The following is a 27,319-nucleotide window of genomic DNA, read 5'->3' as shown; positions in this document are numbered from 1 at the left end:
TGGTCTGGATAGGTTATAATTAATGTCTAACTAATGATTTAGATAACATCTCAGGCCTAAAGAAAGACCTGCAATAGACAGATTTAGCTCTTGCATAATGTTTATTTTAATAAATGAAGGTTTACGTTAAAAACTGAAATGATAAAAGTTGAAAAATAGCCCAAACAGCCTGTCTAAAAGTTTCAGCTCAGACTATTGTAACATTCGCTACATATGATTAACAGAGTTACGTACATTTATGTGACGTCATCCTTTGATGTTGACGTACCGTTATTTCAAATAATGGTACGGGCAATATGCCACACGTACATTATTTATACTTGTTTAAATATTGGACCTGTGTGACGTATTTCATTGATATGAATCTGGTGGATAGTGTCTGTATTTTAAGTTGGTTAATGTTCTCTTGCAAGACATTGCATAATATATGGATATAGCACCTGTGCAATATCAATATATTACTTAATGTCTCGCACTCCACCATTAAAGTATACATAACTCGTTTAGGGAATTCAACTGTTCCATTATATCAGTGACTTGGTAATTGTGACAACCACCCAACACTATTACTTAATTATATGAAAGTTGAATACTTGACTTTTCAGACACTTGGGAGTTGGCATGGGAAAAGTGAAAGTTTTGTATTTCTAAGAAAAAATATGACAGAGTTTTACGTGTAGATAGTTTTACATGGCTACGATAACCAAGGTCCCATTTACACATCGGCATGCACGTAAAAGAACCTATGACATTTGAGATTGGATATAAGAGTAAGCTGTATTGCCACTGTCCGGGCAAAATGTCTGTCGTAGCATACTGTATGGTGTAAGCTCGTCTTCATTAACCCCGTCACTGCAAAACAGTACGACGCTAAACCCCATTTCATTTCATTTCAATAAATAATACTTCTTTTTTTTCAGACGGTGTAACAAGATAATTACCAGCAAAAATGACGTCTAATAAATATTCCAAGCTAAAAGAAGCAGAAGGATGTCTCAATCCAGAAGATAATGAAAGTGAAAGTACATCTGAAAAACATAAAATGCTGAAAAATCATGCAGTTGATAAACACCAAAATTCAAAAATTTGCTGTCAAGCTTTGATATTGTTGTTAGCAGGTGTCCTTTGTATTTTATTGGCAAATATTTTAATATTAAATACCCCGTTTTCCATAGGTCAAGGTAAAGGCTGTATATTTTCAAAGTTGTATAATTATACGAGACATAGCGGATTGTTTCGACCCTCATCCAAATTATCACCAACACCAGAGTATGACCAGCAGATGTATATCGAGGTTATTGAGATTGATATAGTAGAAGATGTTGTTTATCAACAAATACCAATAAATGACAATCATCAGAAAATTCCTCAAGAAATACCAATAGTTCATCAGCAAACACGTCAAGAAATGTCAATAAATCATCAGCAAATACCTCAAGAAATACTAATAGGTCATCCACAAACACCACAAAGACCTGAAGATTTTTTAAAAGTAAATGATGATAGACACTGCAATATTATGGATGATGGCAGAAAATTTGATTGTCACCCGGAATCCTCTGTTACTCAAGAGAAGTGTGAAGCAAGAGGATGCTGTTATCAAGCCGGTATCAAAGGTACCCCTCTAACTGTTCCCAGTTGTTTTTATCCTCTGAATTATCCTGGCTATATTGTCACAAGAAAAGAAAATAAAACACAAGGTTTTGACGTATTTCTCTCACGGCTAACTCAGTCCTACTATCCTGATGATGTCATGGATTTAAAAATGGAAGTTAGAATGGAGAAGACATCAAGACTTCATGTAAAGGTAGGTTTGCCTTTATTTTTATAGTCTACTGATTATATTCTTTGAGGGAGCAGTGATGGCTCAGTGAGTAAGATGCTGGTTCGTTAAACAGGAAGAAAGTTACTTGGGTTTCCCCTTGACAGTGGTGCAAGATTGTTGGGGGGGGGGGGCTGACAAGGACAGAGTTTAGTTGTTCAGATGGGATGAAAAACTAATGTCTCTTGAACATTAAACAAAACTAAGGCATAAATACAATTTGGCTCTCCTTGAATCAGGAAAATTTAGAATTACTCTTGCAATATAATTATCAAGGTTTTTTAAGAGGAGATTTTTTCTCATTTTTATACACCCACATTTTCATGTGGATGTATATTGTCGTCGCCCCTGTCCTCCGTCCACAATTGTTTGTGAACACTCTACAGGTCACAATTTCTATCCGATTTCAATGAAACTTGAAATGTAGGTTTATCACCCTAAGATCTCTGTTCCTTTCGATATTGGCATGTATCGGACTGTAACATCATGGATTATGCCCCTGATTGTACGAAAAATCACGTTTTTAAACTTGTGAACACAGTAGAGGTCACAATTTTTATCCAATATGGTTTAAACTTGAAATGTATGTTTATAACCCACAGATCTTGGTTCCTTTCGATATTTGCGCACATCGGACCATAACTTCCTGAATTATGGCCCCTGATTGTACGAAAAATCGCGTTTTTAGCTTGTGGACCTTATGGAGGTCACAATTTTTATCCGATTTAAAAATCCCAAAGATCTCAGTCCCTTTTGATATTTGCACATTTCAGGATTATTGCCCCTGCTTGTACAAAAATTCGTGTTTGTTTTTAGCTTGTTCTCTATCCATCTCTTGCAAAATGTGGGCGTATCCTGTCTGGCAGCCGCTGGTTGAAATTGGCAGGAGCTTTTTGTGGCTCACACACAAATTTATAAACGTGAAGGACACTATATAGAGTACTATAACAAATAGATAATATAAACAGAATACGCTGAAAATTTCAGTCAAATTGCTTCACTCTGAACCAAGATATTAGCGATTCAATTTTAGGCAAGCCTCGATCATTATTACTAACATTGGAACGATAATAAACAAGAGTCTCAATTATCCATCTTTACGTTATATTATCCATCACAAAATGTATGCATATCAACTAAATATTGCAGGCTAACAAGGGCATCGAGAGTTGATCATGGTTAATTAATAATTTAGATAACATTTAAAGCCTAAAGAAAGACCTGCAATAGACAGATTTAGCTCTTGCATGATGTATGTTTAGTTCAAATTGTGCAATAGAATATTGTATTATATGAATTGGCCGATAGGTGCATATTATTATTGGCAATAATATTGATTAAATAAATGTATTATTGATGAAATTTCATCAATATATTGTGCAATGCTTCAATCATCATCAACAGATAGATAATCCGTAGGTCCGGCAGGTTGACAAACCTAGAAATATAGTCCACCGAATGTTTTTTGAAGGATTATATATCTTCCATATACATGTAGATTTAGAATCCAGATGAAATTTAAATATTCAAGATGGAGCCATGAGTCATTTTCTGGTTATTTAGTTATGTAAAATTTGTGACAAATTCGTCTGAATCCAATTGACTTGGGCATCTCTTCCAAAAGTAACGGCTAATTCTGCAAGGAGGCCAAATTCAAAATGGGGGCTCATTTTGGCGCAAAAATAATACATCTATTGTACATCTATGAGCCTCTTAAAGTAATAGTTGGCAATTTATCATTCGCATGTTACAACCTTGGACTTTGAATACATGTACATAAAATCTGTTGTGTAACCAAATCAGTAATAGATATAATATGGTATGTAAACCTAATCAGTAATTGATAGGCAATCAGACTATGACTTAGATTTAATTAGATAAGATGATAATGGGTCATACACAGTATCATAGGATCATTTTGGAACTTTAGTAGGCTGTTCAGTTTATTAAAGGATAGGCAACTAATGAACAATTTCTAAGCATTGCTCCAGAAGTTACCCTGAGATTCCTAGTTACTTTAGTAACCGATTCTTATTGAACTCTGTCCTCTATCCGTTACTGCCTTATCCTATACACAACTAATTTAAAAATAAGACTTTTCCCCCACCTCGGTTATAAGGCTGTTTTGGAATCCTTACACTCTATTTTTGTCCCCCGCCTTTCGAAGAAAGCAGGGGACTATTAAAATGGGTTCGTCCGTCTGTCTGTCTGTCTGTCTGTCTGTCTGTCTGTCCGTCTGTCTGTCCGCCTGTCTGTCCGTCCGTCTGTCTGTCCGTCACACTTTTTGGGACACAATAACTCTCTTCCTAATTGAGCTAGAATGTTCAAACTTGGTGTATGTGTTTATTAGGTCAATGCCTTGATGGAGTTCGAAGATGAGCATTTTCCGCTTAGGGTAAGCAGAGATAAGCAATTTGATTGGTTGATGCTTTGGGACACGATAACTCTCTTCCTAATTGGGCTAGAATGTTCAAACTTGGTGTATGTGTTGATTAGGTCAATGCCTTGATGGAGTTCGAAGATGAGCATTTTCCGCTTAGGGTAAGCAGAGATAAGCAATTTGATTGGTTGATGCTTTGGGACACGATAACTTTTAATTGAGCTAGAATGTTCAAACTTGGTGTATGTGTTTATTAGGTCAATGCCTTGATGGAGTTCGAAGATGAGCATTTTCCGCTTAGGGTAAGCAGAGATAAGCAATTTGATTGGTTGATACTTTGGGGCACGATAACTCTCTTCCTAATTGAGCTAGAATGTTCAAACTTGGTGTATGTGTTGATTAGGTCAATGCCTTGATGGAGTTCGAAGATGAGCATTTTCCGCTTAGGGTAAGCAGAGATAAATAATTTGATTGGTTGATGCTTTGGGACACGATAACTTTAGTTCTAATTAAGTGAGATTGATGAAACTTGGTGTATAGATTTATTATATGAATACCTTAACTAAGTTCGATAATTAACATTTTTTGCTGAGGGTAAGCAGAGTGATAAGCAATTTGATTGGTAGAAACTTTGGAACACAATAACTCTCCTTCTAATTGAGGTAGAATGTTTAAACTTGGCATAGGTGTCTATTAGGTGAATGTTTAAACTTGATGTATATGTAGATGTTCATTAGGTGAATGTCTTGACTGAGTTCAATAATTAACATTTCGAGCTGAAGCTAAGCAGAGCTAATCGATTTCATTTGTCGATGGTTTGGGACAAGATAATCTTGATTCTATCTGATAGAGAGTGATGAAACTTAGTGAAAAAAATAAATGTGCGATTAATTAATATGTGTCATCTATTTATTTTGCAATTTCGGCGGGGGACATCAGCCTCACTGTTGGCTTGTTCACCTTGATTCTTCTTTGTTTGCCAAAATCAATCCGACACAAATTTATGATAATCCATCCAAAACTATTTTCATGTAGAATTTAGCAATCCAAAAACACAAACAAGATATATATAAAGGTCAATAATGGTACCACTAAAGTGAGTATGTATTCAACATACATAAACAATTATTGCATAAAATCGATTAATACATAATTGAAGTACAGCAACAATTTTTGTTCATGATAACATTTCATTCCTAAATTGGCTAAGCACAAGCCATGGAACCTGTGACCTTGGGTCTGCGCGGACGTGAGTTTCATAATGGCGGATCAATTCAAACAAATCTTGTTTGTGTTTTTGGAGTCTGTTGAAATGAAAACACTTCTTGATGTTGTACCATTTCGAATGATTACTTCCAGAGATACTCTAGAAGTCAAAATTATCATCTGAGCTTTGTTGAAGTTTGATTGCTTGTTGCTATAAAGGAAAATTATTGTAGGTATATATGGCATGGCTATGGTCCACCTTGATTTATGAAATCATGTCAACATTCTAGGAGTCGCAATCATCATTAATGTAGAAACTTGCATGGTTTATTTATATCAACTTATTTATAAATTCTATCGAAATCAGTTCACTACAACAATACTTTACAGAGTTATTGCTCTTTATAAGGTATCAGTTATTGCCTTTGCTTTTATCATTTTTTTGATGAAGCCTATTCTGTATGGAGGGATATTGACTATTGTATCTTTGTAGCCGCTTACTATAAACAGCTAAAGCAATGATGACAAATTTTGAATACACATTAGTTGCATAATTATAAAAGATAGTAATTACCAGAGTCACTGCCCTTTTCAAAGTAGAAATGCAGAAGGGTATATGTGTGACTGTATTTGTCATCATTTTATTTTTTTACTTTAGATATTGGATGCCATGAATAGCCGATGGGAGGTGCCATTAGGAGTACCAGTATCCCCTAGTCCAGTAGAAGATGTTGGTGATAATTTATATGATATAACTGTAGCTGATGTCGGACATCCGTTTAATTTTAATATTACACGAACTGGTACTGCTAAGAAAATATTGTAAGTTAAAATTTTATTTAACATAAAACATTGTAAATTTTAATATTTAATATAAAACATTGTTAGTTTTAATAATATTCAAAACAAAACATTGTTAGTTTTAATATTCAAAATATTTATAGTTATAGTATTTAACATAAATTTTAATATTTAACATAAAACATTGTTAGTTTTAATATTTAGCAAAAAAAAACCATTGTTAGTTTTAATATTTAATATAAAACATTGTTAGTTTTAATTATTAATTTATCCTGTTGTGTACTATTACTCATAGTAAAACATTGTAAATTGTGATATTATACTAACCTGTTGTGTACTATAAGTAGTAAAACATTGTTAATTATGATATTATACTAACTTGTAGTGTACTAATACTAGTAGTAAAACATTGTTAATTATAATATTATACCAATTTGTAGTGTACTAATAGTAATACTCATATAGTACAACATTGTTAATTATGATATTACACTATCCCGTTATGTACTAATTGTGTATAATTATGTGTAATGTTGCCCAAATAATTAGTAATTGTTCTTCCATAGTATCTGTTATAGTTTATTGCTCTATCCAGTTACTAAATGCCTATAAAGGATTACTAATACGTACTAGTACTGACAGTAAAACCTATTTATTTATATTTTTTTTCAGGTTACAGACAACTGGAGCATTTATTTATGCTGATCAATTTCTACAGTTATCCTATTTTCTATCATCAAATTATATTTATGGTTTAGGAGAACATCGAGATACATTGTTACTCAGTGTAAACTGGTCAAAATTTACTATGTGGAATAGAGATCAACCCCCAGAAGTAAGTTCTTTAATAATTAATTAGATTACAGATTAGAGCGTGTATTTTTTTACTGATCAATAGAGATAAATTGTTGTATAGTATTAACTTGCCAAAATTGACTTTGTGGAATAGAGATCAGCGACCTGTGTTTAAGTGTGTTAGGGGACGATATAATTCAAAATCATCCATCCCTAAAATTGGTAGTTAATGCTCATTTAACCTTTGACGCTGACATTTATTTTATATGACCAGCCAATTGACATGTATGTTTTATTAGTTGTAGTCAAACATCAGCATGGAAATTTCAGATTGCTGCTTGTTATGTGAGTACAAGAATTAAAGATGCATATGTAAGCTTTAGATAAAGAGCTGGTCGTTCCTGTTTTAATAGTTTAAAAAGTAGATAACGAAAAATTAATATATCGAAAATTAAAGTCTGAGCGAAGTTATCAGACTTTGAAATGTTCACAGTAAAGTCGCATTTGTTAAGAATCATTATTTTGATTATGAACAAATTCTAGAGCATCCATTTTTAAATTAAATTATTAAATGGCAATAATGTTTCAATTCATTGAAAATCACGACCATCTGATGGGCTGGTCATGTGAATAAAAGCAAGACCCGCAATGGACAGTTTTAGCTTTTGCATAATGTATCTTTAATTGTGCCAAAATTTTAAGATGTTTCATAGTTTACAAATAAAACTATTTCAGGAAAATACCAATATATATGGTGATCATCCATTCTATATGAATCTTGAAAACGATGGAAATGCTCATGGTGTATTTCTTTTAAACAGCAATGCAAAGGGCAAGTCTCTCTATAATAAAAATAATCTACACAGGTCACAATTCTATGGAGCTACAGTGGCCAAGTGAGTACGATGGTGGTTCGCTCCCGGTGCCTGCTGATAAAGTTCATCAGGTTTTTCCTGCATCATTTCCCTTGTCAGTGGAGCAGGATGGAGAGCCTGACAAGGAAAGCTGTCTAGTTATTCGGATTGGATGAAAAAATGAGGACCTGTTTACACATTGGTGTGCGCGTGAAAGATCCCTTGGCGGTTGGCATTCGATATAAGAGTAGGCTGAGTGCGGCTGTCCCAGCAAAATTTCGCTCATAGCACATTGCATGGCGGATGCTAGTTTTCATTATCCCAGTCAGAGCAGAACAGTAGGACGTTCAATCCCATTTTATTTCATTTCCAAATTCTATGGAATATCTTTTTGTTTCGTTAAATCATCTGTCACAAATACATTCAAATTCACTAAATATCGCAGGCTAACGATGGCATCGAGAGTTGATTATGGTCTTGATAAGTTAATTAATGTCTAATTAATAATTTAGATAACATTTAAGGCCTAATGAAAGGCCTGCAATAGCCAGAATAGATCTTGCATAATGCATGTTCAATATTTTGATTAAATATAATCCCTGGTGCCAGGGGAAGTAATTCTTTATTTATGATTTTTATATTTCTAGATGTTATACTGCAACCAGCTCCTGCTATAACATGGAGAGCTATTGGTGGCATCATAGATTTATACATGTTCCTTGGTCCTAGTCCTAATGATGTCATAAAGCAATATACAGAGGTCATAGGTCATTCCTTCATGCCACCATATTGGGGTCTCGGATTCCATATATGTAGATGGGGGGATAAAACAGTAAATGAAACCATGGACATAGTAAATAGAGTTGCAAAATATGAAATTCCACAGGTAAATATTACATGGTATATTAGATCATAATGTCGGTCATTGATTCAAGTGGCATTGTTTCAATCCCCCGCTGGTACGGGACAGGGAGGTTAAAATTCTGACTTCTTTCTCGCCCAACACTGGTATCTACTTCAAATCTAATTTTAATTATATTCTTTCATATAATGATCAATGGCCGAATGAGTAGCATGTGCACGTTGTATCATAAGGTCTGTCATTGAGTCAACTGGCATGGTTTCGATTCCCTGGTTGTAAGTAGACCAAGAGTACGATCTTCTGTCCAACCTCATGGGTTTTCTCCGGGTCCTCCGGTTTCCTCCCACTGCTAGACCCCTACGCACAAACGAATTATTGAAATAAAATTGAACCATGTGTTAGTCCTAGCATGAGCTAGTTTGTGTCGAGTGGACATTAAACCCCATGTCTCCCTCTCTCTCTCCCCTATAACACTCAAACTTTAGTGCATGCCCTAGCTGATTTCCAAATATACTAGTGCACATGTTATAGCTGTTTGTATTAAAGGAGCTTAATCGCTAACATTTGGTACCTAGAAATTGATACAAGTGGATCGCAACTCATATAATACTGTAATATGAATGTATATAAACTGATATACATTCAATGGTTTCCGTTTTTACTCTATTTTCAAATAAGTTATGTTCCGCAAAATAAGCCAGCAGTCTCAATCGAATGCAAATTTCTAGCGCCTGGTTATTCCAGTCTACATACGCCGTTTGGTTTGGTGCAATATGTCTAGCCTCGTTCCTCGAGTCTCTTGCTAGAACTGGGGCTGAAACGCATTATGGTACACGATCACAGCATCAATGTTGATTTAAATTGACAAATAATTTGTGTTTTCAATGTTGAAGATTTTGGATGATATTGAGTTAGAGACTTGGCTACTTTAAGTTGTTTCATTCCTGAATAAAACATTTGTAATTTTATCATATGTTTCCATTATTCTCACAACATGAGAGACAAAATTTTTTTCGAAAAGACTTTTTTAGGCCGAAATGAGTGGGCCTAGTCACTGAAATAAAACTTCACAATTGACGATAAATATTTTCATGTTTCCAAGACTGATCTTTTTATTTTAGGATTCACAATGGCATGATATAGACTATATGTATGGCTATAAAGAATTTTTCCTTAATGTAACTGCTTTTGGCGATCTTACTGGAATGGTTCAAGATCTGCATGACAGGGGGATGTATTATGTTTTGCTTGTTGTAAGTATATAAATATTTCATTTAAACAATTTTTTTTCTTTTAAAGTGGACACTATCACTATTGATATTCTGCGTTGGCCAACCACCATCTTTTCTGAAGTTAACCCCCCCCTTTTCCTCAAAATGTCTGAATGCGGCAGAGACTACAGTTTCTTTAACAGCTTTTTTTTAAAATTCAGTGTGAAGCAATGGAACTATGAGAGGGTGAGCCGTATTGATTTTTCCAGTTCTTCGTCCATCTCTTGCAAAATGTGGGCATATCTTGCATGACAACGGCTTGTGTCATAAAGCATTCTTTCAATTTTACAGCCCAGCCGATACTAGTATATATTTGTATTTGACACATGCATGCTGAACCGTTAAAATAATATATATATATATATATATATCTGGAAGTGTAATTGAAAAAATTATCGTGATTGAATAATTAAACCAACTGTAGCTATTAGATATATGTGTATTATCTGAAACTTAGTTCAGATTTTTATGTAAAGTATTATATATTTGAATACCATGAGTTAAGTATTATATGTTTTTATACAGTTAAGTAACATATGTGACCCCCCATGGCATACTAAGTCACAATGAGGAAATTTTGAAAATTGAGATATTGTTATTTTCACATTCTCCGACTCATTACCTTCAATTTGATGTATAGTTTGTTTGAATCGGGCAAAAATTGACTGAGTTGTGACTGCTTAAAGCCATCCAACTCACCAAAGTAAGTTTTGAGAAAAATCAAGTTAAAGATTTGATATGTTTCAAAACAAAATCCCATAGCAACCAAGCCATTTATTTGCTGTTTTGTCGCTGAATATTGTTTTCTAGAGGTTTTCAGGGGTGCTAAAGACTAAAAATTGTAGTACAAATTTGATCCGACAATTTCCGACATCTTTTTTTTGAAAATGGACGCCAAAATGACAGATTTTCGAGTTTTCATAAGTAATGTGTTTATTAATGTCATTGAATGGGTTTTGGGGGGTGCTACATCAAAAAATTGCAGTATAAGAGTAAATCCGATAATACCCGCCATTTTGTTTTTCATAATGGCGACCAAAATGATAATTGTAGTAGTAAAATTAATCCGACAATATCAACCATTTTGTTTTAACAAAATGGCGACCAAAATGACAATTATGTTGTTTTTTATCACCGTATATTTGTAATCGGCTGGTGCAATGTCATTTTATATGTTTTATTAGGCACAAAGGTTGTAGCATCAGGGGTCGACTGGACTGTATCCTCCATCTTGTTTTTCAAAATGTCCACCAAAATGGCAATTATTGGAGTTCTTATACTTGGTACTCGTGTAATATATCATGTTAGAGGTTTTTGGGGGCGCTGAATACAAAAAACATGGTTTTGGGTCGATGCAACAAATATTTATCATTTTACATATTCGATGATTTTATGGTCACCCATCAGTTATGGTCACACCTTGCAGGGTAGGGTATACCAATGAAACGACGGTATTCAACACCTTATACTGTCAAGTATAAGAAAAGAGAACATTTTTCTAAAGACAACAGTATGCTAAAAACTCTCATAAATTTAATAAAAGATTATAATAATAATTAAAAGAGAAAGTACTAATGATCAAAGATCCCGTATTAATATGGTCTGACTATTGTTTACAGCTTAATTAATTGGGTGCTGATTGATCTACTGTTTTGACTGCCGAGTTCTAATTAAAAGAGATGGTACTAGGCCCTATGATCAAAGATACGGTATTAACATGGTTTGACTATACACCTTAATTGAAACTAGTTCCATTGTATATACTATGGAGTTTTCGTATGGCACGGTTACGATGCCAGTGTATAGATAGCTGTAAACAAACGCTATTTACAGTGGATATAATTGCATTACGAGAAATTAATTTATTAATTCATCAGGCATGGGCGACTGTTTAACATTCGACAATGGAAAAGGGCGAGCTCTCAGTTGCAAATGAATTGAATGCACTGACATCTGCAGTTTTTAGAAAAGGCAAGTTAAAGGTGTCGGTATGTTCTAAAACAATATCACACAGCAACCATGCCATTAAATCTTTCGTTATTTTATTGTTTAATATTAATATTTTCTTCTTTAGGTTTTCAAGGGTGCCGAAGACGAAAATCGTTGTAAATGCGCTCTTTTCATAGCAAAACATCCACAACAAATGCGGCATATTCACATTTCCTATGATAGCGTTATAATTTAGAACAGTGTATACATTAGTAGTCTAAGTTTGTATATTATAACTTAATCAGTTAATCTCATCAATTATTTAGCACCTTGGTGCCAGTGGTCAGAAGATTAATGGCAGATTATTTTTCCCACTCGATAATCGTCGCGTTTTGACTCATTGGTCGTTCTCATTTTCCCGACCCATGGTGATAATAGAATTTTAAACAGTAATAATATCCAATATACATTCTTAACTTTGCATGCCGTATGAAAGACAGTAAACGTAATTCACCTATCAATAAAATTTATTTCGGAAAGAAAATTATTGGCTATTTTGTTTATTTCCTTTTAAAGACTATTAAATCATCGCCGCTTTTCTAACAGACCAAACGAGACATTAGATCATCGCCCCTTTGATTAGTTATTCGGAGTAAATAATGAATTGTCGGCGGCCTTATCATTGTTAATTATCAATCAACTAATCATTAATCCGTGAGAAGTGATTACGGATTAGTATTACTCAATGACACGAACGGCTTGTTGATTGATTTACAATGTTTTGATTAACACTCAACGGCTATCTATATACCATCAGATTCAGAATTAAGTTGTTGGTATCCGAGGATCTTTTTATTTTGTGTTTTTATACGCCCACATTGAAATGTGGACGTATATTGCCGTCGCCCCCGTCCGTCCGTCCGTCCGTCTGTCCGTCGGTCCGTCAGTCCATCGTCCACAATTTCTTGTAAACGCTCTTACGCCAAAAGTTATCATCCAATTGTTTTAAAATTGATATATGTTGTTAACATTAGTGAGATGAAGAAGCCTATTTAATTTCAATAATTTCCGTTTATTACGTCTAAAGTTATGGCCCTTGTTTCACTTTGTTGAACCATGTGAACACTCTAATGCCAAAAGTTAACATACGGTCTTTGTGAAATTTATATGCAATATTTATGTTAGTGAAACGAAGAAGCCTATTGAATTTCAGCAATTTCCGTTTATTACGTCTAGAGTTATGGCCCTTGTTTCACTTTATTGAACCTTGTGAACGCTCTAACTCCAAAAGTTATCATCCAATCTTTCTGAAATTTACATACATTATTTAAATTAGTGAAATGAAGAAGCCTATTGAATTTCAGCAATTTCCGCTTATTATGTCTAGAGTTATGGCCCTTATTTCACTTTATTGAACCTTGTGAACGCTCTAACTCCAAAAGTTATCATATGATCTTTCTGAAATTTACATGCATTATTTAAATTGGTGAAATGAAGAAGCCTATTGAATTTCAGCAATTTCCGTTCATTACGTCTAGAGTTATGGTCCTTGTTCCACTTTATTGAACCTTGTGAACGCACCAACGCCAAAAGTTATCATTCGATCTTTGTGAAATTTATATCCATTATTTAGATTAGTGAAACGGAGAAGCCTATTGAATTTCAGCAATTTCTGTTTATTACGTCTAGAGTTATGGCCCTTGTTTCACTTTATTGATCCTTGTGAACGCTCCAACGCCAAAAGTTATCATTTGATCTTTGTGAAATTTATATGCATTATTTAGATTAGTGAAACGGAGAAGCCTATTGAATTTCAGCAATTTCTGTTTATTACGTCTAGAGTTATGGCCCTTGTTTCACTTTATTGATCCTTGTGAATGCTCTAACGCAAAAATTTATCACCCGATCTTTGTGAAATTTATATGCATGATTTAAATTAGTGAAACGAAAAAGCCTATTGATTTCAGCAATTTACAATAATTACTTCTAGAGTTATTGCCCTTGTTTCACTTTGTTAAACCTTGTTAATGCTCGATTGATGATAGTTATCATCCGATATGTATGAAATTTATATGCATCATTTAAATTTGTGAAACAGGTCTATTGAATATCAGCAATTTCTGTCAATAATTTCTAGAGTTATGGCAATTGTGAACGTTTGAATGACAAAAGTGATCATGTGATCTGTATGAAATTTATAGGCATTATTTAAATTAGTAAAACGAAAAAGCCTGTCAAATTTCAACAATTTCTGTAGATTACTTTCAGAGTTAAGACCCTTTTTCAGTTTGTAGAACCTTGTAAACCCTCAAACGACAAAATTTATAATCTGATCTGTATGGAACTGTCTTGTAAAGGCCCCCAATTACCTACAAAGGAATAAATATGCAACAACCCTTGACGACCGCTCGGACGATTTAGCTGCTGTGGGCGTATGTTTTGTTGCCTGGCAACCTATCTTTAACAATTTTCAAGTGTAAATAAGTTAATGAAATCAACCTGTCCATAATATCATATTCATTGTATTGGACGTTAAATCTTTAATAAACAACAACAGTTGTTTTCTGCCACTTCTCAGAGTGAATCGCATTAGATACCCCATAACTTTGCCGAAATCTAATTTCTATCGTCTGCTTGAGCCTTGATGCGGCCACGGAACCACAATGCTTTGCACGCGTTGTCTGGGCCAATCAGCAAACAAGTCGTGTTGGAAGCATAGCAACAAGCGGAGTGTGTTTACATTTTTAGGGGTTTTAAAACCCTTTTGTATTCCTTCAAAATGAATTCATCGGCAATATTTTGGTCATATTTATAAACTAGAGATTCTCCGCTTTACATAATGCCAAGCATTTTGCAAGAGGATTGACAGGTCGCCCCGCTGCGAGCAGAGAAAAATATCTAATTCCACTGAGAATAGTCAGAAAAATACAGATTTAAGAATACGGTACTCTTACAAAACGTCCAAATAAAGGCGTTTTAAAATGTTTTATTGCTATTTTGATCTTTTGAGTCGATAGATAGTATATATATTGACTCAATTTTGTGAAAATCTCAATTTCGATCAAAATCAATATTTTCGCTTATTTTGTCTCTTGTGCAAAATTAATTTTCTCGCATTCCGACTCATTTAGATGCGGCAGGTCACATATGTTTATACCATGAGTTAAGTATGAGTTAAGTATTATATTTTTTATTACAGCGATTAAGTATTATTTTTGTTTTATGCCGTGAGTTAAATATATTTTAATACAGTGAGTTAAATATGATATATTTTAATACAGTGAGTTAGATATTATTTTTATGCCATGGGTTAATTATGAATGAGTTAAGTTTATTATACAGCGAGTTATATATTTTGTAGGATCCAGCTATCACCAATTCAACTACACCTGGTACCTATGCACCATTAGATCTAGGTTTAGAACTGGGTACATTTATTAAAGATTATGAGGGGAAACCACTTGCAGGAGAGGTAGGGTAATAAATTAATAGCTGTAGATTTGTGTATATAGGGCAACTGAATTTAGCAAATGTCTTTTGTAAATTGAAAGAATAGTTTATATATTTGACATTATTTTGATAAATGTAGGAGAATAAAATAAGCTATAAAAAGACATACCTAAATGATTTATACCATGGATGCTATTCCGGACATGTCCTATGCAATTTTCCAATTGTCCGACCTGGGATATGCCCAATCGGACCCCAAGATATGGTGAATAATATTCAAAATTCCTAAATATATTGACTGTACTGAGTGTATAACTACTAACATCTTGATTATTGTTGATAATAGGCAGGATTGATTAGGTATTTTTGTGATTTGAAGCAGGTACAGGTCGGTGCACTTTCATTCTATCGTATTATGAAAAACACCTAGGAATACTGTAGGAAAATTACTGACATAAATTTGAATACTGTACGTGAATTAAATATAAAAAATAGTGAGCTGCACCTATTTTTTGGTATTCAGAACAAAATATGCTACATAACATAAAACTATTTGTAGCTGAAGTCTGTTGAAGGGAGTGGAACCTTATTGATGCTAATTCCTGAAGCTGACAAACAACTTCTAGTGACCTAATTCTGGTCTCAATTAACCTCTACTAAAAATGTACAGCGAGCAAAATTTTGAAATAGCATCCTTGATTTATGTAGTGACTTCAATATAAGAAAAAATATAAGATTTGACCAATTTTTTTCCTCTATTGACAGACTTGATGCATTAATGATTTTATTTTTTATACACGGAATATATGATTTTATTTTATACACAGAATACAACTGTATATGATTTTATTTTTATACACAAAATATATGATTTTATTTTATACACAGAATATATGATTTTATTTTTTCCATCATTAGATGTGGACAGGATCATCTTATTTTATTGATTTCTCACATATCAACGCCACAAAATATTGGACGACTATCGCAGGGAACTTCCATAAAATAGCCCCATTTGATGGAATATGGCTTGTAAGTATTTTATGGATATCTTTATAATATAAGATTTTTTCCAGATAAACATATACATATTAATAAGATAAAATTGAGCTTTGGTCTTACATTATTTTCTGTTATGTTGAGTGATAGAATACATGCACTTTAGATCACAAGGTCTGTCATTGAGTCAAGTTGTGTGGTTTCGATCTAAGCTTGTATGTGACCTCTTGGGTTTTCTCCTGGTCCTCTGGCTTCCTCCCAGAAAAAGCACAAGTTGCAAGCAAATTAATGAAATATAATTGTACCATAGGGCTGTACGATATTCTCGATATAGTCATTTATCACGATATGGTATTTTCAGACCCAACTACGATATCATGTGGCCAAAAATCGTCGATATAGTAGTTTATCGAATATCGCCAAAAACTTCAAATATCGAAAAAAATTATCATTAAAATAGATAATAAATACACTATACAGCAGTGGAAATTAGCCAACGGCAATAAACTATAATAAAACTAATGTTTTGAGAATCGTTAAATGTTGAAAACACTTGCGCGGTGTCCGCAGCCGTTTTTCACTGCATCGTCTATGCGTTACTTTTACTTTGTTTTTAGTCGACAATAAATTGTCAGTTGTTACTACGTGTAAAGCTTAGGCCTATTAAACGCCTGTAATTTCCCACTACCACGGCTAATTACCAAGCTATAAATAGGTTGTCATATTTTTAGAAAACAAATATTTTTAGAAAACTCTATGAAACTTAATTTCTGAAAGCAAGAATAAAACGATCTATAAATAGATTACTGTCACTGTTAGGCCAGGAATACCGCAGCCAATCGAATGCTTGAATGGAAGATAGTCCGGATCATTTAGTATTTGTTAAACTGTTTGAACTTACAATACAAGACTTGAAGATCGCATATACTTACTTCCACTGCACGTGATATTTGCGAATTTTCTTACACAAGGTCACAAGCAGACGCTTTTTAAACATCAGCGGTTGTATTTATTTTTTATCCAAAAAGGATGTTGTTTTGTTCATTTTAATAAATCTATATCATAAAAAAAAACAAAATTTAAAGTGTATGAATAAAGCAATTCTTACCCACAATTCTTACTCACACAGTAGTCAGCTTTAATGCATTTATATTTAATTTATTTAATAGCAAAGTGACATTATTATTAAATATCGCGATATTTAACTATATCGTTGAAAAAAATGCCAATATCGATATCGTCCCTTTTTGCAATATCGTACAGCCCTATTGTACCATATGTTATTCAGGAACTTAAGGTAAGCTATTGTCGAGTGGATGTTAAACCCATTTTTCAGTCTCTCTCTCTCTCTATCTCTCTCTCTCTTTGTTAAATCTTATACTTTTTAGTAAAACCATTATAACCAAAAGGGGTTAAACGTCCTACTGTTCTGCTCTGACTGGGCTACTGAAGATGGGCATACACCATACAGTGTGCTATGAGGGAAATTTTGCCTGGGCAGTGTAGCTACAGCCTACTAAATATCAAATTCAATGTGCCAATATGTACATGTGACCTTGTTTTTCTGTCTCATCTGAATGACTAGACAAGGGGGAAACCTTGCCGGAAAATCTCAGTGAACTTCCTCGGCCAACTCTGAAAGAAAACCTGCAATCTCCAGATTAGCTAGCCAGAGTCTTACTCACTTAGACCCTGTGGCTCCATATTTCTGAAAGGGTTGATTGGATGGGTTGTTTCTCTAAGTGATAATATACAAATATGTCTATTCTTTCAAATATTGATTTACATGTATTTTTAATTTATCTCTAGGATGAGAATGAGGTTACAAATTTTAATTCTGGTTCACTAAACGGTTGTCCAAATATTAGTCTAGAAAATCCACCATATTTACCAGGTAAGACTAATAACTGATCATATTAAGCCTATTAATTTCACAAAAATGGTTGTTTATTTAGATTGAGACTCACACAGGTATGATACATCGTTTGGCAAATATTTCCTCTTCTTTTTTGGGTTGCTTCCCTTATTGTTAGTCTGGTTTTCAGTGAAGCCTGTATCACTACAGACTTGTTATGGTACAGCACAGTGGACAATTACGGCTAGCCTCTGGATCTATTCATGTGATATGCTATCTGATAGATACATTTGTAGTTTGAGGTGTCTGTGTATGTTGTCATGTCCATAGGTTTGTCTTGTGTAATTGTTTATGTATTGTGGCCCCCTTGAACATCTATGGCAGGGTTTGGGGGCATTTGTGTGGAACTTTTCACCACAAGAGTTCCACATGATACCGGGTTTCTGAAAATAAATACATTCCCCAAGACTTTCGTCTTAGAAATAATAATCAAAGAGTGTTTTGGGTCTGTGGTGTTTTTCACCACAAGAGTTCCACAAGATATTGGACTTAGAAAAAATATCAATTGTTTCAAAAATTTCTTCTCATACCTCCCTATGCGCCTGTGTGGTACTACATTCCACAAAAGTTTTGACTTAGAATAATTTTCATAGGAGGTATGAGAAGAAATTTTTGAAAAAAAAAGATTTTTTTTTTAAGTTCAATATCTTGTGGAACTCTTAAGATCACAATTTTTATCCAAATTTAAAAATCGTTTCAATATATACTATTCAAAAAAAGTAGGGGATATTTGATTTTTAAGTGTTATTAAAGTCACCTAATGAAACTGACGAAGAAACAAATGACAAAATGAAATGAAGTTCACATTCATCGATTTATTCCAAATGATCGTTAGACTAAGTAAGGCACAGACTGACCATTATAAGGGTAAAATGATACCCGGGGTCAAACAGCAAAGTTACCACAGCATCACAACCAAGTCAGTAACGGGTAAATCCTCCTCTGTTTGCCAAACAAGCATTGATCCGACGTGGCATACTCCTAATGAGACGTCTAAGGTCATTTTGGTCCAGATTGTCCCATTCCTGTTGCAACGCAGCAGCAAGTTCTTGGACATTGGCAGGACGTTGTTGACGTTGACGTAACCTCTGTCCAAGCATGTCCCAGACATGCTCGATGGGGGAGAGGTCGGGACTCAGTGCTGGCCAAGGTAATGTGGTGATGTTCTGTTGTTGGAGGTAACCTGTAACGATCCTGGCCCTGTGACATCTTGCGTTGTCATCCTGGAAGATGAAACGGCGGCCATGACGTCGTGCGAACGGCACAACATGGACTGCCAAGATGTTGTCCCGGTAGTACTGGCCTGTAACACGCCCTGCAACAACATGTAAAGCCGTTCTTCCAGCAACAGTGATGCCTCCCCACACCATAACAGAACCATCCCCAAATCGATCATGTCTGATGACGTTAACGTCTTGGAAGCGCTCGTTTCGACGACGCCACACCCTCCTACGTCTGTCCAAAAAATGAACAGTGAACCTTGACTCATCTGAAAACATCACATTGCTCCAGCGTCGATTATCCCAGTGTTGACGATCCCTACACCAACGACGTCTTGCCTGAATGTGATGATCTCTCAAACAAGGGATCACGCGAGGACGTCGGGCGCGAAGGTGACCCCTATGCAGTCGATTCCGAATCGTCTGGCCACTCACTCTCACACCAGTGTCTGTTTGAAGACGAGCGCTGATCTGATTTGCTGTGATGACACGATTTCTCAAGGCCAAGGTACGGATAAATCGATCCTGGGCTTGAGTTGTCGCCCTTGGTCGACCTGAGCGTGGTCTGTCCTGTACAGATTGTGTATCACGGTATCTGGACCATAGCCTGCTTATGACAGACTGTGAAACATTCATCGTCCGCGCCACAACCGCCTGCGTTGTGCCGATCTGTAGCATGCCAAGGGCACGTAACCTTTCATTTTGGGTAAGCCGACGCATATCAAAATTTGTTTTCTGGTCACTAAAACAATTAAACTGATGTTTCCACCCTGGAATTCAATGCCACAATGACTGTAACATTCAAAGTCAGAGTCGTGCAAATCTTGGGTTGGACCCCCATGATGATCCCAAGCATCACCTGCATTCCATGCGGTAGCTATTGGTGCGTTTGGGAGTCACATGTAACCGGAAATGTTTCTTCTGTTAGGTTCTATAGTGACTTTTTTCGTAGTCATTTGCATATTTTAGTATTATGCCCCCAAAATCAAATATCCCCTACTTTTTTTGAATAGTATATCATCATTACACCCGATGATTGGTGTATGATTGTAAATTATGTGCAATTGAGATATAGTTTTCAGTGTATTTGTTAATGGTGTAGTAATGTATGTAATGTTTATATACTTTACATATGATTTTAATACGTGTTATATTTATATACTTTGCATATGATTTTAATGTATGTCATTTTTATATACTTTGCATGTGATTGGGAAATTGAATGATTGATATTATATATTGTATATTATAGATGTTGTTGGTGGATCTCTACGTTATCAAACTTTATGTGCTAGTGCTCAACAATATATATCATCATATTATAATGCTCATAATTTGTATGGTTATTCGCAAACAAAAGTTAATTATGAGTAAGTTTTATATACATCTTAGAATATATTAAAGATACATTATGGGAGATTAGATAAAGAGCTGGTAGTTCTAACTATAATAGTTAAAAACTCAATAATGTAAAGAGAATTTGCTGAAAATTTCAGTCAAATTGATCCACCCTGAACCAAGTATTTAGTGATTGAATTTTGGGCCTAGCCTCGATACGATAAAAAAACATATTTCTTGATTATCCATTTTTTGATTTATTCAGAAGCAGCAGACCGGGTTCTAATCCAGGCTAGTGATGCCATCGAGAGTTGATTATGGTCTGGATCAGTTTATTAATGTCTAATTAATAATTTAGATAACATTTCAGGCCTAAAAAAAGACCTGCACTAGACAGATTTAGATCTTGCATTATGCATGTTTAATACTAATCTATTTCTGTGTCGAAGCATGCTTATAATTTGGGTGTTGTTCCCAGCCTTTTGAAGAAAGCATGGGACTATTAGAATGGGGTTGTCTGTCTGTTCGTCATATTTTCTCCCCCTTGCCTTTCAAAGAAAGCAGGGGACTATTAGAATAGATCCTTCTGCCCCTCTTGTCTGTCTTTTACACCTTTTGGACACAATAACTGTCCTAATTGAGCCAAAATGTTAAACTTGGTGTAGGTGTTTATTAGGTGCATGCCTTGATGGAGTTCGAAGATGAGCATTTTCTGCTTAGGCTTTGTGCTTTGAGACACAATAATTTTGGTTCTAATTAAGTGAGAGTGATGAAACTTGGTGTATAGTTTCATTATATTTTATATCAATACCTTGACTAAGTTTGATAATGAGAATTTTTTTGCTCAGGGGAAGCAGAGCAATAACCAATTTGATTGGTCAAGACATTGATAACATTGATTCTAATTGAGAGTGGTAAAACCTACATGAATACCTTGACTAAGTTCAATGATGAGCATTTTCTGCTTAGTCTAAGTAGAGACTTCAATCTGAATGGTTGGGACTTTGGAACACAAAAACTCTTCTTCTAAATGAGGTAGAATGGTCGAACTTCGTGTAGGTGTTTATTAGGTGCATGCCCAGAGCAGAGATAAGCAGTTTCTTTGGTCAGTGCTTTGGGACAAGATAACTTTGATTCTAACTGATGGATAGTGATGGAACTTAGCGTGTAGTTTCACTTCCAGGTACTGACTGAGTTCGATCGTGAACATTTTCTGCTTAGACTAAGTATAGATAATCAGTTTGATTGCTAAATACTTTTGAAAAAGATAAATGTGCAATTAATTAATATGTGTCGTCAATTATACTGAGCGCCATGGAAAACGCACCACTTAGTTTTTCGTATAACAAAATGATCCTGTAAACATATCTTATTTATTTTGCTTCTTATTGTGAACAATATTCAAATGGGAACACATCAATAACAACACATTTGTACACTTATGGATGTTTAATCTGTAATCAACGGTACAAAGTCAGAGGGGTCAAAACCAAAAGTATGACACAGATGTCAGTAGCGCGTGTGTCCTCCACAGGCTCTTACGCACGCTGTGCAGTGACGTTGCATGGAATTTACCAATGTTTGAAAGAAGGCCTAGGGCAAATTGTTCCATTCTTGGACAAGAGCAGCTTCTAAAGCAGCAATGGTGTGCATCTGTGGTCTCCGATACAGACGGCGTCCAATCTCATCCCAGACATGTTCTATCGGTGCCATGTCCGGAGACATGGCTGGCCAGTCCAAGACATTGATGTTGTTAGCAGCCAGGTAGTCCATACTAAAACGGGCGGTATGCGGACGTGCATTATCCTGTTGGAAGTGCTGAAGTTGTGGGTGCGCTCGAAACTTCTCTTAGACGACGTCCTACGGTGTTGGCACTTACTGGTCCTTGTCTTCCGACGACTGCTGCACCTGTTCGAGTTGCTGGGCGGAATCTGTCACGCAGATGAGTGACCCGAATGTAGCGGTCTTGAGCCTGGGTTTTAACGCGTTGTGGACCAGGACGTTGACGGTCGGTCACATGTTGATCCAGTAACTCGAACACGTTCCACCAACCTTACAATAGTGGACTGATGACAATTGAAGTGTCTGGAAATAGCACGTGTAGACATGCCAGCCCTGGAGATTCCCATGGCTTCATTCCGTTGATTTTCAGTAAGTCTCGGCATCTCTAGCTCGATTCTTTCACACGTCCAACAACAAATTACGACAGATTGACGTTTCACAGTTCATGTACTGCACATTAAATTGAAAACATGCTTTTTAAGGGCTCACATACAATGCTGCACGTGAATATTGGGTTTTTCATGTGCATCTCGTGCAATTTTTTTTTGTGCACACGGGCCGATATTTTTTGCGTTTTGGAGCATTGTGTGAAACAATAGTTCATAGTATTGCATAATATTATACATACAAAACCACCTAGAAATAAAATATTTGGGAAAAAAAGTGATGCGTTTTCCATGGCGCTCAGTAGTTTTTGGAATTGTCGCGGGAGACATCAGCCTCATTGTTTGAAACAAATAACTCTGAATCTAATTGAGGTAGTATTTTTACACTTAGTGTACGTGTTTCTTATGTGAATGCCTTGAATGAGTTCATGTAATTTCAATGTTTTTATTATGTCATTTACAGAACTATGAAAGAACTTCGCGGAAAGAGACCCTTTGTTACCTCTGGGGCAACGTTTGCCGGTCAAGGTCATTATGGAGCTCACTGTTCAGGAGATAATAAAGCAAACTTTTATGACATGTATAAATCTATATCAGGTTATTATAGTTATTTTTATCCTATTTTAGTCATTCGGATGGGACGAAAAAATGAGATCCTGTGTAAACATGGGCTTGACAGTTGAATTAGGTGTAGGCTGTAGCGCCACTGTGCGGGCAAAATTGCCCTCATAGCACACTATATTAGCCGAGTGGGACATTAAACCTTATTTCATTTTGTATGTGTGGTTAATATTATCAATGGTTGTATGCTAATTGGAAAGCCATGGTGGCTCAGTGAGTAAGGTGCTGATGAATTAAAAAAGAGGTTCAGAGTTTCATCACGGTGGTGGCACAGAACGTCCCCCTGGATGTCTCCTTGTCAGTGGTCAAAGAGCGGCATTTGGGGTCACATGTAAATATCAGGCCGCAAAATTCACGAAGGTCATTGTGGCAATTGCTGTTGTAAGCCCTAGAAATGGCCATCAGTAGCTTTAACATTGGGGGCCCAAAATTGCTGTCGTAAAGGTCAGAAAAAAATCAATAAGAATATGACCGCCATTGGCCGTAGAAATACCTTAAATAGTCAATGGTGGTACCCATATCAGAAGCCAAAATAAATGAACAAGTTCATGTGTGAGATGCATTTTTTCTGTGAAACTTGGCTAGACCAATAACCCCCTGCGATAAATTTTTTTAAAGACATGGCTGTTTGCGGTATAGTTTACTCCCCGCACGGAGGGCTGTCAAAAATGACCTGAGATACAGATCAGCAAATTTTGAGCCCTGAACGTTGGAATACACGTAAAAGTAACTTTGACAGTTGTCAGGGCAAAAATTTCCCTAATAACATACTATATTGTGTATGTCCCTCTTCATTAGCCTGATTGGTGCCAGGGGTTGGATGGCTAAATGGTTAGCACATGCGCATGGTATCATAAAGTCTGTCATTGAGTCTGTCATTGACAAGGAGTAAGGGTTAGCGGTCCAACCTCGTGTGTTTTCTCTGGGTCAGCTGTTTTTCTCCCACTGCTAAAGAATTTTGAATTAAAATTGAACCATATGTTAGTCCCAAAATGTGTCAAGTGGAGTGGACATTAAACTCTCTCTCTCTCTCTCTCTCTCTGTGATTGGTGCCAAAAAGTAAGACATTTCATTTCAATTCATGTATTTTGCAGAGATACTGACTATGAATATGTATGGTACTTCAATGGTTGGAGCTGATATCTGTGGTTTCGCTGAGAACGCTAAAGAACAACTGTGTCAAAGATGGCATCAACTTGGTGCTTTTTATACTTTCTCCAGAAATCATAACGCCAAAGGTAACACTGTAAGTATATTTGATATCTTAATTCCAGGTCAAATCGGGACTAACATAACTCAATTTTATTTCAATAATTCACGTGCTGGTATGGGTTCTTAGCAGTGGAAAGAAACCTAAGTAAATCCAAGAGGTTGGACAGGCGGCCCTACTCCTTGTCACATAAAATTGGGGATTCAAAACCTTGACACTTGATTTCCACTTAGGTTAAGCAGAGATGAGCAATTTTGTTGTAATTGGGTGAGAGGGATGAAACTCCTGCGTATAGATTCATTATATCAATATCTTGACTAAGTTCGATAACGAGAATTTTCTGCTTAGACTAAGTAGCAATAAGCAATTCGATTGATCAAAAAGATAAATGTGCAATTAATCTATATGTATCATCTATTTTGGGGGGGATTTTGGTGGGGGACATCAGCCTCACTGTTGGCTTGTTGTATTTTATATTTTGTAACTATCGGTCGTAGATCTATTTACTGGAATAAACTATTTATTTATTATTATTTATTATGAATATATTTTGTAGCCTCAAGATCCAGCATCATTTGGTCCCGCCTTGGCAGCATCCACCAGAAAAGTATATTTAATACGATATTCACTTCTACCCTATCTTTATACGTTGATACATAAAAGTCACATGATGGGTGATACAGTTTTAAGACCTTTATTTTTTGAGTAAGTATATTTAAATTGTTAAAATAGGGAAAGTTTGGTTTTTTTTAACTTGGGTGCGGTATAAACGGCGTAAATCATAGGTTTTCATATATTCTGAAAATCACAAAATCCAGCATCACTTGGCCATGGCTTGGCAGAATCCTGTATACAATATATTTGTAGGCCTAATACCCAACTTTTAATTGGTTGTGTATAATCAATGCAACAGTAGACTTTCCTGTAATCTGAAAATTCTATTCTATCCCAACTTTCCTTTTGAGGAGTATTTTGTCGTCCCCACATTTGGTCTGTCCACAATTCTTACAACATTCTACATGTTGGACACTTTTTAGATTTTTTATACGCCCACATTTTCATGTGGACGTATAATGTCGTCGCCCCTGTCCGTCCGTCCACAATTTGTTTGCGGACTGTCACAATTCTTGTCCGATTTTGACGAAACTTGAAATATAGGTTTATCCCCAAAAGATCTTGGCTGCTTTCGATATTGGCATGTATCGGATCGAAACTTCATGGATTATGGCCCCTGTTTGTACGAAAAATCACGTTTTTAGCTTGTGGACCCTATAGAGGTCACAATTTTTATCCGATTTTGTTGAAACTTGACATGTAAGTTTATTACCCAAAGATCTCAGTTCCTTCGCGACATTCGTGCATATCGGACCGTAACTTCCTGAATTATGGCGCCTGATTGTACGAAAAATCGCGTTTTTAGCTTGTGGACCCTATAGAGGTCATAATTTTTATCTGATTTAAAAAAACGTATTATTATATCACCATTACACCCTAAGGAAGGCAGAGTTTGAATTTCGTTAAAATCGGACCAAAATTGCCGTACAAAATGGCCGCTGTTTGTACACGAATTGTGTAAAAATATGGTAAATCAAGGTTGTGGACCCTGTATGGGTCACAATTTTAATTCGATTTTGATGAAACTTGAAATGCATGTTTATAACCTAAAGATTTTGGTTCCTGTCGATATTGCTGCATATCGGATCGTAACTTCCTGAATTATGGCCCCTGATTATAGGAAAAATCGCGTTTTTAGCTTGTGGACCTTATATAGGTCATAATTTTTATCCGATTTAAAAAAACGTATTATTATATCACTGTTACACCCTAAGGAAGGTTGAGTTCAAATTTGGGGAAAAACGACCAAAATTGCCGGACAAAATGGCCGCCGTTTGTACACAAATAGTGGACCTTGTATGGGACACAATTTTAATTCGATTTTGATGAACTTGAAATGCATGTTTATAACCTAAAGATCTTGGTTCCTTTCTATATTGTCGCATATTTGCGCATATCGGATCGTAACTTCATGAATTATGGCCCCTGATTATACAAAAAATCGCCTCTTTTAGCTTGTTGTCTCTCTGAAGGTCACAGTTATTATCTGATTTTTAAAATCGTTTGAATATATCACCGTAACACCATAATAAAGGTTGAGTTCAAATTTCCTGAAAATCAAACCAAAACTGCCGGACAAAGTGGCCACCGCTTGTACACGAAAGGTGTAAAAATATGGTATATCAAGGTTGTGGACCCTGTAGAGGTTACAATTTTAATCCGATTTTGATGAAACTTGAAATGCATGTTTATAACCCAAGGATCTTGGTTCCTTTTGATATATTTGCGCCTATCGAATTGTAACTTCATGAATTATGGCCCTTGATTGTAGGAAAAATCACTTTCTTTTTAGCTTGTTCTCTATCCATCTCTCAAAAATGTGGGCGTATCCTGCCTGGCAGCCGCTGGTTATCCGATTTTGTT

General features: G+C 35.5%; 1 protein-coding gene across 1 annotated transcript in view; it reads left to right on the top strand.

The window, feature by feature from the left end:
• The window catches only part of LOC126811757 (lysosomal alpha-glucosidase), a 49,452-nt gene that overhangs the window by 6,854 nt on the left and 15,279 nt on the right, over positions 1-27,319 (top strand). The window contains exons 2-14 of the mRNA XM_050537645.2: positions 921-1,807; positions 6,067-6,230; positions 6,882-7,044; positions 7,740-7,836; positions 8,506-8,744; positions 9,842-9,973; positions 15,282-15,392; positions 16,289-16,402; positions 18,179-18,263; positions 20,757-20,874; positions 23,474-23,607; positions 24,726-24,877; positions 25,398-25,546. Of these exons, the coding sequence (XP_050393602.1) occupies positions 950-1,807; positions 6,067-6,230; positions 6,882-7,044; positions 7,740-7,836; positions 8,506-8,744; positions 9,842-9,973; positions 15,282-15,392; positions 16,289-16,402; positions 18,179-18,263; positions 20,757-20,874; positions 23,474-23,607; positions 24,726-24,877; positions 25,398-25,546 (2,516 nt within the window). The 5' untranslated portion in view covers positions 921-949. The remainder of the gene's footprint in view (positions 1-920; positions 1,808-6,066; positions 6,231-6,881; positions 7,045-7,739; positions 7,837-8,505; positions 8,745-9,841; positions 9,974-15,281; positions 15,393-16,288; positions 16,403-18,178; positions 18,264-20,756; positions 20,875-23,473; positions 23,608-24,725; positions 24,878-25,397; positions 25,547-27,319) is intronic.

The sequence above is a fragment of the Patella vulgata genome, chromosome 2 (genome assembly GCF_932274485.2).
Source record: "Patella vulgata chromosome 2, xgPatVulg1.2, whole genome shotgun sequence".
NCBI classification, from domain to species: Eukaryota; Metazoa; Mollusca; class Gastropoda; family Patellidae; genus Patella; species Patella vulgata.
This window is presented reverse-complemented; position numbering and strand designations above follow the sequence as displayed.